General features: G+C 42.2%; 1 protein-coding gene across 3 annotated transcripts in view; it reads right to left on the bottom strand.

The window, feature by feature from the left end:
- The window catches only part of TOX (thymocyte selection associated high mobility group box), a 310,553-nt gene that overhangs the window by 16,720 nt on the left and 279,369 nt on the right, over nt 1-14,464 (bottom strand). For all 3 annotated transcript variants that reach the window (XM_045455163.1, XM_045455164.1, XM_045455165.1), the window contains one exon: nt 6,466-6,546. In XM_045455163.1, coding sequence (XP_045311119.1) covers nt 6,466-6,546 — 81 coding nt within the window. The remainder of the gene's footprint in view (nt 1-6,465; nt 6,547-14,464) is intronic.

The raw sequence follows: 14,464 nt of genomic DNA, 5'->3' as shown, positions 1-14,464 counted from the left end.
CATAATCGTATATATTATTGGTCGTCAAACTATTAGTCTCCCCTGACTAACAGCTCATAAAGACCATTTCAATTAGGAAAGCTGGCTAGATGGGCTTTTAAAATATCTCCATCATTTCTTACATTTATAAAAGGATGTCTCCATGAAGCAAATTTTTCTTGTGTTAAGGTCACTTTTAAAATTCCCTTATGGAGGGGCGCCTGGGCGACTCAGTCCGCTAAGCGTCCGACTTCAGCTCGGGTCATAATCTCACAGCTTATGAGTTCAAGGCCCGCGTCAGGCTCTGTGCTGACAGCTCAGAGCCTCGAGCCTAGGTCAGAGTCTGTGTCTCCCTTTCTCTCTGCCCTCCCCCACGTGCACTCTGCCTTTCTCTCTCTCTCTCAAAAAAAAATTAAAATTCCTTTATGTCAAAGCAGCCTTGCAGACAAATTGAAAATCTGACGCAGCTGAATTTTCTATCACACACAAACTCTGCACACCTACCCATACATGGAAAATAAAATTGACAGTAATAATAATAATAATGAATGGCTGGTATTTATTCAGTGCTTCTTGTGTTCAGGCTCCTGAATCATGGCGTTTATACAGTATTTCTATATAAACAGGGAAGCCCTGTGATGTAGGTCCTGCTGTCTGTCTTCTCCGCTTAGCAGGTGAGTAAATTGAGAAGTAGACGAGCAACGTGCATGAAGATCTGAAGCCAGAAGTGGGAAGCCTGGAATCTTACTCGCGCCCAGGCCTTGTGGCCTTTGCTGCCCTCTGAGGACCGCCCTCTCTCTCAGTGTGAGGCTGGAGGCACTTTAAAGAACCCTGAATAGATTTTCCGCGATGCCCCATGCCTTAGACCTCTTCTCCCATCCTCATTTATAAACCTTTGCTCCGTGCCTTTAAAAGAAATTATGTGCCCAGCCCGTTCAAGAGTTTAGTAAGGCCTTGCTCAGATCGAATTCGTCCAGTCTGAAACGCTGTCTGTTTCCCGTCCTAGAGTCACAGAAAACGGGGGCGCCGGTAATCAGAGTCCTGGGTCTAATGCCCGTCACGGGCTTGGACAGGCCTGCGTCTTTGCTTTTCAGGCTTCGGAATGTCCAATGCTCTCTGCTCAGCTACTGCCTTCTGCCCCTTTACCTTTCAGTCACGTTTATGACTTTTTCGTCTGAAATGTCTTCAGTTTCCCCTCCTTTAAATTATAGAGCCCAAAATGGCATAAGTTATTCCGGGGTCTGACCGGTGTGGTTTTTGCAACACTCTGTGCTCCCGTTCACGCCTTCGATCCCAGGGTTCTTGCACGGCAGAGTGGCCCCCAGCTGGGTCCGTCACTGGTCCATGGGACCAGGTGAAGCAGGTGCAGGGACAGCTGGGAAAGCCTGATATGGAGCGAAGCTTCCCAAACACTCTGTGGGCCCTAGATACCCCTGAGGGTCTCTGGCCAGTCCCTGGGGTGCGGGTTAGGGGGCGGGGGGTGGGAGTCGGCAGCCTTTTAAGCCTTGTACCACCACCCCACCTCAGTTAAGTCATTGCAGCTTTACTCTCAGCTGTCTGCTACGTAGGAGCTGGCATACAGTTTTCTTGGGGGATGACAAGAGGTTGTAGTTCTAGAGGCACAAATATTTGACAATCACTCAGGATGGAAAAAGCCTAGAAGCCTTCGAATGAGACGGCGAAGCGATCGAGGACGGTCTGCCCCTGCCAGCCTCTCCTCTCTGTGGGCTGATCATTTAATCTCTCTGCCTAGAGACCATCTAGAAAATGGGCTAAATATTATCTTGTAGGTTGTTAGGAGAAGGATGAGTAGGAATACCTGGAAAATGCCTGGCCTCCTATGTGACACACAGAAGCTACTCGACAGCAAGACGCCTTTTGTATTTGTGTTATGATGGGAAAAGATTCCGTATCTTGCTGACGATGTGTCCGTGTTATCGTTCTGAAGTATGAAGGCTAGAATATTTATTTACCATGACTGAGTGTTTTTATTTTTGGTAGATGTCAATTTTATTCCGGCCCAGAGTCATGATAATTAATATGCCGGATTAGAAGGTATATAGTATGTTTAAGCTGGAACATAGTAATCGGGAGGAACGATGCTCATCCTAGGACTCCGTTTTCATAGGTGGAGCCAGTGTTAACTGGCTGTTTCTATTTTTGATTATGTTCCATGAGAAGCAGCTAACTTTAGAATACAGTCTTCAAGCTTTTCAAGTGCGGTGACACATTTCACTTTGATCTGTGTTCACCTTTGTGCTCTCAGCACCAAGGCTTGTGCCTGATGTGGAGCAGGTCTTGTGCAGCCCTGGGTGGGCTTTTGACTTTGGCTGCAAAGTAGCAAGGGCAAGAGCTCTTGGTCGAGGGGAGCGAAACCCTATCTGGCGAAGTGAATACATCGCGGTGAGAACACGTACCAAAATGCGTTGCTAGGGAGGGGTTAACAAAACTTGCCCACGAGAACACAGACAATAAACACGATGCTGTGGTTGATGTAGTTCGTCCTTGACGACAATGACGTTGGAAGTGAGGGGGTCAACGCTGTGCCATGACTCGTGGGGAAGGAGGTGGTTTAACGGAGCAGGTCAAGCATATACTGCTAGGCCCAGAGCAGGGATTGAGGACGGTAAAGGTCAACTCTGGGCTTGGGCAACTTGTTGCCTACGTGATGCTTTTCCTCTTTAGTGAAATGTTTACGGTCGAGCATCCTTCGAGGGATAAGGTATGGGGGTTGAGAGAACACGTCCGCATAAAGTGATGTTTTAAAACTCTAAATCTGATTGCCCGTCCTCTACGGACGCCCCTTCGGTGGCTTCCTTCTGTACTGAGAATAAAATCTAGCTCCTTTCAGTGTTCTGCAAGGTCTCCGTGATTCAGCCCCTGTCTGTCTTCCTGGCTTCACCTCAAACCATGCTTCCTCTCTTCATTCAGCTCCAGCCACGCTGACCTCTGACTTCAATTCAAAGAGACATTTCTGTCCCGGGAGGCTTTGGGCTTGCTGTCCTGCGGCCTGGTGGGCTTTCCCTCAGGCTCTGTCTTGCAAGTCCCTTGTCTTCCTTTAGCTCTGCAAGGTTCCCTCTTCAAAGAGGGCTTTGTAGACCACCCTATCAAGTCCCTTCCTTTATTTCCTTCCGAATGCTTAGATTCTCCAAGATCTTGGTCATTTATTAGTTTACATTTTCGCTATTGGTCTCCCGGACAAAAGGTAAAAGCTTCTTAAGTTCAGGGGATATATCTGCCTACTCTCCACTGCGCCCTCGGAGCCTGGCACGGTGCTCGGCCCAGACCACATGCCCAGGGAAATTTGCCAAATGAATACATGAATGAGGGAATGGGGACAAACAGAGCTCGGCTGATGCACTGTGGTTACTTGGAATTGTGACTATTATTATCATGTAGCATTTTAGGATTGTGCCTTTAGATCTTTCAGAATAGGGAAATAATTTATAATATGTAAAAAAATGATAACACTGAAAAAGTGTACATGTGCATACGAATGGCTATTATTTTTCCTTGTCACCACTTAAAATGGAAAAGAAATGGTTTTTTACGTGTCTGTGTACAATGGGAAGGTAGGTTGGTAAATTTCCCGTCCGTGCCTGCAAGGTTACATTGCAAATATCCACTCACGTGTAACATCAGAGAGCCATTCCTTCTAACCTGGAGAGGATATTTGTAATTTTCCTGCAATTTGTATACACACAATAGATAGTTGTACATAAACAGACATTCAACCGTTCCAGCAAAATTCCTACCGCCAAAGAGAAAACACACACACACACACACACACAGACACAAAAACGTCACAGTAAGCTGTAAGAAAAGTGCTTGGTTTTTTAAATGTAGAAATGGCAATTCGCAGCGTTTATATAAATTGCCGTATACTGAGGGTTGCAGCTCTGAGAATGAACAGTAGGAAAAGTTGCAGTGATGAGCAAATCTGAGGACACTTGTTCTGAAAGTAAAGGCTTAGTCAGTATTATGGCATTCTGGCAATCTGCATAACATTAACCAGAGCGCTTTGTATTGGGATTGAGACTTTATGTATTGATTTTCTCCTATGTAAGATGCTCTGACTAGAATTCTATTTAACATCCTCAAACAGAAACTTAACTTAGGTGAAATAAGGAGAATTCATTTTTTTCAAAGTCCCTCTTACGTGTGGGGCATATTAATCTAAAATAATATCAACATGACTATTTCATCCAATGGCTGGATGGATCCACTAATTTGTAACTTCTCTTTTTTTCCTATTGGATCCAATATTTTGTACCTCATTTTTTGGCTATAATTTCACGCACATTCTGTGAATCTATAAATATACAGAAGTGGGAGATGGAATCAGCAGAAAATATAAATATCTTCAAAAGGAGTGAGATAAACTAGGAAGTATGAGATCCATAGTGAGAGAGTACAGGAGAGCTGGAAATTTTAAGGTTAAATAACAAATAGTTCACTTTTCCAAAGAAGACATCCAGATGGCCAACAGACACATGAAATGATGCTCAACGTCACTCCTCGTCAGGGAAGTACAAATCCAAACCACACTGAGATATCACCTCACGCCAGTCAGAGTGGCTAAAATGAACAAATCAGGAGACTATAGATGCTGGCGAGGATGTGGAGAAACGGGAACCCTCTTGCACTGTTGGTGGGAAGGCAAACTGGTGCAGCCGCTCTGGAAAACAGTGTGGACGTTCCTCAAAAAATTAAAAATAGATCTACCTTATGACTCAGCAATAGCACTGGTAGGAATTTACCCAAGGGATCTGGGAGTGCTGATGCATAGGGGCACTTGTACCCCAGTGTTTATAGCAGCACTTTCAACAAGAGCCACATTATGGAAGAGCCACATTCATCAGCCGATGAGTGGCTAAAGAAGATGTGGTTTATATACACAACGGAATACTACTTGGCAATGAGAAAGAATGAAATCTGGCCTTTTGTAGCAACGTGGATGGAACTGGAGGGTATTATGCTAAGTGAAATAAGTCAGTCAGAGAAAGACAGATACCATATGTTTTCACTCCTATGTGGATCCTGAGAAACTTACCGGAAGACCAGGGGGGACGAGAAGGGGGAAAAAAAGTTACAGAGAGGGAGGGAGGCAAACCATAAGAGACTCTTAAATACACTGAGGGTTGTATTGAGGGTTGATGGGGGTGGGGGAGAGGGGAAAATGGGTGATGGGCATTGAGGAGAGCACTGGTGTTGTATGGAAGCCAACTTGACAATAAATTATATTTAAAAAAACCCAAAAAGCAAAAAACAAGCACCGCCCCCCCCCCCCCCCAAATAGTTGAGCTTTCCCACAATGTCATACCTTAGAAGTGAAAAACAAAGTTGCCTTAGAACAAGAGTGGAATGAAATTTCTTACGCATTTGTTTCTTGCATTCTCTTTTGTTTTCTGCATCAGTGTATTCAGTAGATATTTTCCCTGATGAAAAACTAATTTATACAATTGCTTTAGAGTTGTGGGAAGGGGGTGGATATTTGTGGATGAAAGAGAGTTTTTGGAGGAGAATGGAAGGAAGGCCGGAGCCCCAAGCCACACTGAGCCAAGTAATAGTCAAATTTGGACTTGCTAGGACATCCTGTCCAGTGCTTACAGATTCAGTCCCGTCTCTCTGAGGTGACCTGCCTGAGAAGTCTACGAGGCAAAACGCATCTTTGAGAATCGGAGACCAAAGAGACTCAATCCTTGAGTATTTGCAACAGAAAGGACCAGTAATTAAGATATTCTGAGGCATACATTTTTTTAAGTGGCATTTTCATTTTCAAATGAAATGCTGTGGTTCATTTATGTATTTATTTAGCAAGCTAACATCCTAATGATACTGTAATGAAGCTAGAATTTAAGTCAGCTGGCATCTCCTCAGCTAAGGCCAAGGGGATGGGGTGTGGGGGAGAGGGCAATTTCAGGGGGGATGTGGAGAAATAGAAAGTTGGCTCAGGATTAAGAATGTGCTGTGGGGCGCCTGGGTGGCTCAGTCGGTTAAGCGTCTGACTCTTGATTTCCACTCAGGTCATGATCTCACAATTCATGGGTTCCGGCCCCACATCGGGCTCTGTGCTGACAGCACGGAGCCTGCTTGGGATTCTCCCTCTCCCTCTCTCTGCCCGTCCCCAGCTCGCACTCCCTCCCTCTCTCAAAGGAAATAAATAAACTTAAAAAAAAAAAAAAAAAAAGACTGCGCTAAAAAAAAAAAAAAAAAGAAAGACTGTGCTGTGACTAACGCACAGAGCCAATGATCAGCAAGTGGACAGTATTTCACAAAAGTCCCAGAGGATGCCACTCTGGTCCTTCCTTCAGGTATGAACAAATATTTCCCCCACAGATAGCTTTGTTGAGGATTTACTTTTTCTTTTTCCACAAAGACGGTAGCGCCGAAATGGTAAAGTGATCTTTTATGCTTTTAAATGACCATCACAGGCTGCAGTAAGATGGCCACACTCCATCACAGTATCCCACAATTGCGTGTTACCTTGGATACAAGGCTGGCTCTGTAGGCTGCTAGTTGCTTCAGGTACTCCTTCTTAGCGGCCTCGGTTTTCTTTTTATAGACCTGTAACAACAACAAAGAGTCTTAAATTAGAAAGTGCATCTGCTTTTGTTTCCAGAGAACTACAATGCAGAATGATGATCGCACGCACACACAGACACACAATTATATAATCGTATATGTCTCCCCAAAGATTATGTTTTCTTACTGGAGCAGATGTCTAAGCAGTATGGCAATAGGCTAGATAAGAAGAAGATGAAGAGTAAAATTTTCCATTTACATTAAGCGTATGAAAGGATTTATCTGGGTTACTTTGAGAGTGGAGGTAGTTGGCTTAGAAAGATGCTATTGATGAAGGTTCCCAGGGAAACCACAAGCGAGTAAAGAAGCCATTCATATTTGTATAATGGGCAGATAATTCTACAGTGCATTAAAATCTTGGTATAGACGTTCCATGCTAAATATAAAAACAAGGACGGACTTCAAAGATGACCGATTCTGTTCAAAAAGTAAATCAAAGGAACAGTTACAAAGTTTGCAGGTTCATCACTATTTTAACAGTTAGAGCCTTGAAGTTCCATTTTCAAAGACTCAGGAGTCGGCTGCGGCAGTCAAAGACACGTTTGGGAGTAGACTGGGGACCCCGAGTGGCCGAGGACGGCACGCCATGCCATGCCGCGCAGCCTGCTCTGGTCCTGCCCTTTCCAACGAAGACACTGGATGACAAGGATCTGTGCACCCCTCACGGTGAGAAGGTAAAAATGTTCTGAAATGCATTTCATTTTACAGAAGCTTTTCAGTTTTCAGAGGGAATCATCTTGAAAATAAAAGCAAAATCGTCCCAAATTGAGCCAAAGTACTGAAAAATGACTTGCTGGTATGCTAAAGGTCACATCGCTAAGTTAAACAGAAAGGAGTCATTAGAGTCGAAAATGAAAGATTAGCAAAGTGAACATGCATGGTTGTCGGCTACCATTAAGTTGATCCTTTCAAGGCTTTAGAATCTGTTTTTGGCAACCTTTTGAAACCAGCCTTAAAGAACAAAATATTTTTCACCATTTACTGTGTAAATGGAAATGTATTTTCATCAATACAACTATTTTAAATTTCCCATGTCTTGAATTTCACAGCGGGGAATGAGGCTTGGCTAATATTTTGTAATGCCGAGCTCAAAAACAGACACAGATCAGGATTGAAAAGTGGCTTTAGAATTAGTCAGCGTAGTTAAATATAAATGATGTCTAAAGACGAAATACCTGCCCATGTTGGCAGCGGAGGTCAATTTATGGTTTCTAATGCCAAAGGTGGTTTGCTGAGCCCCGTCCCCGACTGTGAAATTCAAGATCTGAGAAATATTATTTGCTCATGAATATATTAATTAAAGCAGAACATTTAAGGTAAACAAATGACTAACCTTGTCAACAAAATTATAAAAGACCCTATGAAAGGAAGGTGCTAATTGTTTTTCAGTTGGGAGGTCTTCAGCCTCGACTTCTGTATTTTGGTATAATAAAAGGCAATCATGATAAGGCAATTATGAATCCGTACAATATCATCATATAACCCTTGTGTTATCTTTACTAAATACAAAACCAAAGAAATGCAAAAGAAGTTTGTTAGTAAAAAGCCAATACATTCCTTGGTTCAAGTACAAGAGTATTGGGAATTCACTAAGCTAATTATTGGAAGTCAAATTCAGATTCTCTTTCGAAAATTCGCGCACGTGAAAGCAAATAGATGCCGGCATACAACAAATGCCATTGAGTAGTACGGTCTGTGTATATTATACATCTTGGTTCAGCCACCGTCAGTCAGAGACACAGAGCTCTCCTGCTTTTTATTGATTTATTTTTTTCTTGAGAGAGAGATTTCTGTTTATGGTTTTCCCTTCAACCTCTGCTCCAAGACATGATTTATAATTCGTGATCTTCAACTGACACTGTTTACATTTGCTGTTAATACCTTAAAGCTGTTTTGAGAGGGTTTTGTCCCCACATAGACAGAGATGCTATTCAGGACTCTGAAGCAAATATTTAGTAAATATGTCTTCGATGGTAATATGCACTTGTATACCCAAAACATTTCCATCATGTTTTCATTAACACGCTACTCCAAGTGACCCCCAGTCAGCTAACGAGGATTCGCTGAACTCCTAAAGGCGAATGCAACATCCTTTGGTCCATAGCGTTGACCGAAGCATCATTTTCTAAGTAGCAGTAGATACGATGGTGTTGTCAGAAGGCCTGATTATAGCATCTACCATCTTTCTTGCATTTGGTTTCTACTGAAACAGCAACAGCGTTACTCCAGTGCCGACCCTTTGCTGGGCTCCCGGGAGTCAACCTCACACAAAGTGTTAACTTTCCTGAAATTTGTTGATTAACAACCAATGGAGAAAGGTGGCTAACTCAGTATGTTTTGGGCTGGATATGTGCCCCCTGGTTTCACTCTGGGATCGATGTTGTTACAGGATACCTGACTAGCATTCAGAGCGCCCTGTTTTCTAGAAATGGCTCCCTATCGCCTATTGATGATTGGCTATGTGGGATCATCGCAACAGTGGCCAGATAGCACTTTAGAAAAGAGTAAACTCATCACGTCATATTACGTGGATTGATCGGTCTGCTCTTTCCTGCATAGCTGCAGATGTTCAGAAGGAGGATTCAAAGGGTGGTCATTTTAAGAGGTCTGTTTCTGTAGTTGCGGTTAAAGGGGAGTAGCCCGGAGTGAAATTAAAATCTGACGTGGTTTCCCTGACAGTAATTTAGAACCTTCACCTTTGAGAACTACCTAATGGCTCCATTATTATATGACCTGTATGTCTTACTGGTGCTACCTTCTAAACTTACACATGGATGCTTTCTGAATTCTAGATTTGACGGATACGTCCGAAGAAAGGCCTTGGATGTGTGAGAGAATGATGAAACTGTGTAAGAATTCCTCATACAGGTGAAGTGGGAAACTCTTACTTTAGAACAGTTATTTAAAACTCCCCCGTAAAAAGTTCCTCAAAAATGTTTCAAAGCCTCTATTCATGGATGCAGAAAGTCTCCTACTTGCAGAAACCGAAGATGATGCTGACTGCACTTGGCAATGAACAAGCCTTGCAGGGATCAAACCATCTAACCTAGGAAGATGGGTCTGATTTATGTCAAAGTCAAGTCTGGGAAAGAAACAGTTTCTCTCTCTCTTTCTCTCAGGGAAAGACAAATATTTTAAAGATATGTGGTTCACACAGTAAATATTAGTACTCGGGTGAGCTACAAAATGGCTTCCAAATGGTCGACAGCTGTTTGAAATAAAGTGCAAAGTTGGCCAGATGAGGATTTAAAAATCATAATACATCATTTATCATTTTCTCCAGCTCATCCAAACACTTTTGAATCCATCCTGTCCGAACTTAGCTATAGGCTGTGGTTTGTTATTCTAAGAGAGCTACCATATCCTATCTAAGGACTGCATCTTAGTGGTTAAACTAAAACATAAATGGTGGCTAATCTAAAGCATACGTAGATAGACGTCAAATAGCATTTCTGGAGAACCCAAACTCTGTTCATATAATCTAGTGATTCACGGATTCATTTTTGAAATGCACTAAATACCAACATCAACGCATGTTTTTATAGGCTGTTAATCCCTAATTAAAATCAGCAGTTCAGTATCAGTGAAAATGATAAACTCAAATAGGAAAAAAGTCTAGTATAATCTGTCATTTTCCTTTTTTACTTTCTGTTCCTTTCCCAAACAATCCATCTAACTCATAGAAAAAAAGGAAAATCTAAATACCGTTTAATTCCTTCTTCCTTCCTTCTTTTCTACCCTGGCCCTTAGTTAATCTCCATAGTCATAGTTTATTTCAACCAAGCCTTTACAGTAATAATAAGAGAAAAATGTATAATTCTTCCAATTCTGTATTCTATTCAAACACTACAAAAAGAAAAAAAAAACCCTAAAGGCATTTTTCTTTTTGGGTGACTTCAAATGTAGGGTTATTTTTCTTTTTTGTCCCCACTACCAGTCCATATTTATAGAAAATGCTTAGAAGTACAGTTGTGTATAAGAAATAATAATTTAATCACAATTCCCTGTTGTATCCTTTAGAAATTAACGTTTTCAGCTTCTTTCAATACTGTTATTATTTACGACAGAGCAAGTTCATCTGTATTTTATATCGAACTTAGTACTTACATGTGGTTAAATTTCCATCATGTGTCACTTGCTCAGCGTTTTCTTAAGCATTCCGGAACTCAAAGAAATTTATAAAGTAGTATTCAAAGGAACGAAAACATCATACAATGTGACAAAAGTCTTACTATCAATTCTTTGGCTGACCATCTGATCCATCTAAATGGTCTATACAACAACGTGTACCGAATGGTAGGCAAGCTCTTTTCTGAAAACGATGACTCCACAATATACGTGTTGATTTACTAAATGAGGACGGTTGGGGCAAGTAGGATGTCATTCAGTTACACTTAACGATTCGTTGAGTGCCTACTACGTGCCGGCTGTGACGTGAGGCACAGAAGCTACGGAATCAAAAAAGGCATTAAAAACATGCCTCTACTGTCTGCATTTTGTGTGTGGGTCAGGCTGTCTGTAAATTTAGAGACTTTAATTCTTTTGACAAGAAGGTTGCAGTGGTATTATTACTCTCATTTTACAGATAAGAAAACACAGACTGCAATGGATAGTTCTTTTACCCAATATCCTTCAACAAATCTAGCAAAACCATGAGGTGAACCAAACTGACCCAGTATCAAAGATCCACCTTTGGGGGCGCCTGGGTGGCGCAGTCGGTTAAGCGTCCGACTTCGGCCAGGTCACGATCTCGTGGTCCGTGAGTTCGAGCCCCGCGTCGGGCTCTGGGCTGATGGCTCAGAGCCTGGAGCCTGTTTCCGATTCTGTGTCTCCCTCTCTCTCTGCCCCTCCCCCGTTCATGCTGTGTCTCTCTCTGTCCCAAAAATAAATAAACGTTGAAAAAAAAAAAAAAGATCCACCTTTGTTTCCTCAGTGGCTCCTCCTAGCTGCCGGGGAACTCCCCTCGATGAGTCAGACACCCCACTGTACTGTCTACAGCTGAAGCCCCAGGACACAGGGCCTTGCTTGGGACATCTACTTATGTGCCCAGGAAACATTTGCGACCGAGTGTAGACCCTCTGGTTCCTGATCTCTCCTTTTGTGAGTGTAAGCATGAGTGCTCGTGATAAAGTACCGAATTACATCTTCTACACTAAAATGCACATCAGTGGAAACAGAGGATTTGATATACAGATATGTCACCCGACCACTTCAGGTATTTTCACCAATAACACATAAAGCACAACCAGCTCGAATGAGTATTTTGCTCAAGTTCTCTCTCCATCAGTGCCGTGGAAACTTTCAAGTGCGATGTGTTTCCACTGTGTATGAACAAAGGATATTTCTACATCTGTACTACGTACGTTCATGCCTGCGTGCAATAATCCCGTTATGTACCGACAGTTATATGTGTGTATATACATATATATACATACACACACACACACATATATATACCTGCATTTTAGAAGCAAAACATGCTCATCATTTCATCTCAAAATTTTAATTGCTCAGTGTCACATTCTCATGAATTAAAATGTTCTTATATTCTACAGTTTATAAATGAACAATTGTTTCACGTATCTTGTACTCCTAGTTGAAAAAAAAAAGGGCCAAGTGCATTAGCGTTTATAAGGAAGTGGCTGAGATAAACACACGTGTGCATGTTACAGCGCCACAGGATTTTAGTTAACCTTAAGTGGTGTTGACGCAAAATCCAAATTTTACTGCAAGATAAGGGGGAGAAAACCCCGGCAGCATTTATGTAGTGGGTGTTGGAGCACCAACGAGGAGTAAATGATTTGATTCCACGGGCTCAGAGGATTTGTCAGCTGCCTCATAAGTATAATTCTGGCTCTTCATATCCCTGCTGCTTCTAATTTAGCAGGACAGGCTCATAATTGAAGCAAATTAACTATTTACACTTGCCGCTTCTACCAGGGGAAGAGGACACGGCAGCAGGAAAGAATGAGTAGGAAATTACATTCTTGCCACTTGTGTCAGATCTGCCCTTATATAAACACATTAACAGTAATTTCATGAGGCGTCAAACATAGGAATAAATACTGAGGGATAAAATAATGAGGTGTTGCTATTGAGCTGAACTGCTATGGCTAATATCCTTGGATATGAATTATGCATCCTGAAAGAAGGCATATGTTACAGTATTCCAACAGTTTCCCTGCAAGTGATAGCTGCTCATTAGGTTCTGGATCTGGAGGTAAATCGACTCTCCTCTTCCATGCACGACGGGACCAACGTTTACAAAAATATACTCCCTGGGCACCGTGGGCTGTGGTTTCTCCGAACACACCAAACTCTGAACAGGCCTTCCACTCCATTTTTAGCATAACAGCATGTTTATTTAGCTCTCTGGCTGAAGCTTTAAAGCCATTTAATGTAATGTAAACAAGAACATTTTGTTTGTAATTTGCTAAATGTATTACAGCCCGCCTGTGTCTCCAATTAGGAACTTGAGGTTCATTTAGTAATTTACATCTGGTTCTGATTTAAGGTGACTTTCCTCTTCCACTTAAGAGCTGACTTTCGGTGGCTAAAAAGGACCCGAGAACCCTTTATCGTTCCTCGGACCAATCCCTCTTGCTTCAACGCTGGACAGACTCCTTAATTTAGTAGGGCTTGGTTCGTTCTCTATTGTCACTGTGGACCCAGATCTTACAGTGCGGTGACCGGAATCAGAGAATTCAGAAATCACGGGGACAGATAAGAAATTTAGCTGAGACCTCCTAAAAAAGATGCTGAGGGCTGCTGAAACTCCAAGGAGCCTAATATACAGGGCGTGATATTGTTAAGTTATTATTTTTCATGCTCCGTAGGTTCCAGTCAGTGGAAGATAAGTAGCAAAGACCAGCATCACAGCAATACTTCTGCTTTATTTCCCTTTCTCCATCTGGTGCCTTCTGAACAACTTAGCATGCTTCCGAAATGGGCTCTCCATTGTCTTACGATTCATTAGCATTTAAAACCTCTGGTAGGAATCGCAAACGCAATTCCGCTTCCATTCGGGTTCAGCACCATCTTCCAAAGGATGAAAATGGAGAGATCTCGGATACGTGACGTTTGTTCAGCGGTGTTGGTGGGAATGATTCATAAGGGAGGTTGTGTGTTCCCGGAGGACTTTTGTCACTTCTTTCGGCTTCCTTTTGGCTCTTCTTCTTTGAGAGATTCCTCACAGAAACCAAAGTGCAGACAGTTGCTCACTCACCATGGATTCTGAAAATAAAGATCCGCCCTTCTGCTGTGCTAAATTCCCGCCCACCCTCCACAATGAGGAAGCATGTGACATAAACATACAGCGGCTCTATTAGTCATGTTCTCTCTGGCTGTCAAGAAAACATTCAATCGTAATCTCACTAATAGCTGTTTTTCCTTAAATATTGTAATTTTCTGAGCCCCTAATAAATCATCAATAATTTTGTCCATTTTTCCGCAGTTTGTGTTTATATCTGTAGCTGTTCATAATTGTGGGCTATTATGACAACAGGATTTGTGAACAATTGTGGCACGTGAAATCCTAGCTTCCTACCCGAACCAGCTGCCTACACAATGCCAATAGCATCACGTGGGGCTCTTGCAACACGCCTAAATTTTGAAGTTTAATGGTCTGCCTCTAATCTGCTCCAGCAACATTCTTTTAAAAATACATAGCAGTGTGTGTGCTCCCAAATTTGAATATTAGATGAGTAAAAATACAATTAATTTAAGTTCGAAACGGAGATACTATGTGATGTTGGCACAGTGAGTCAACATAAAGGGAAAGAACAGGTGGTAATACACCATAATAATAACACTTTGGGAGATGCCGCTGAAATTCTCTCAATGCCCAAATGTGCATTCGAGGCAGGCATGTTCGCTTTGCTGGCAATTCTTGCAAAGTGGG

Source organism: Leopardus geoffroyi, chromosome C3, assembly GCF_018350155.1.
Source record: "Leopardus geoffroyi isolate Oge1 chromosome C3, O.geoffroyi_Oge1_pat1.0, whole genome shotgun sequence".
Lineage (NCBI taxonomy): Eukaryota > Metazoa > Chordata > Mammalia > Carnivora > Felidae > Leopardus > Leopardus geoffroyi.
The sequence above is the reverse complement of the archived record's forward strand: the minus strand, read 5'-3'. Positions and strand labels throughout refer to the sequence as shown.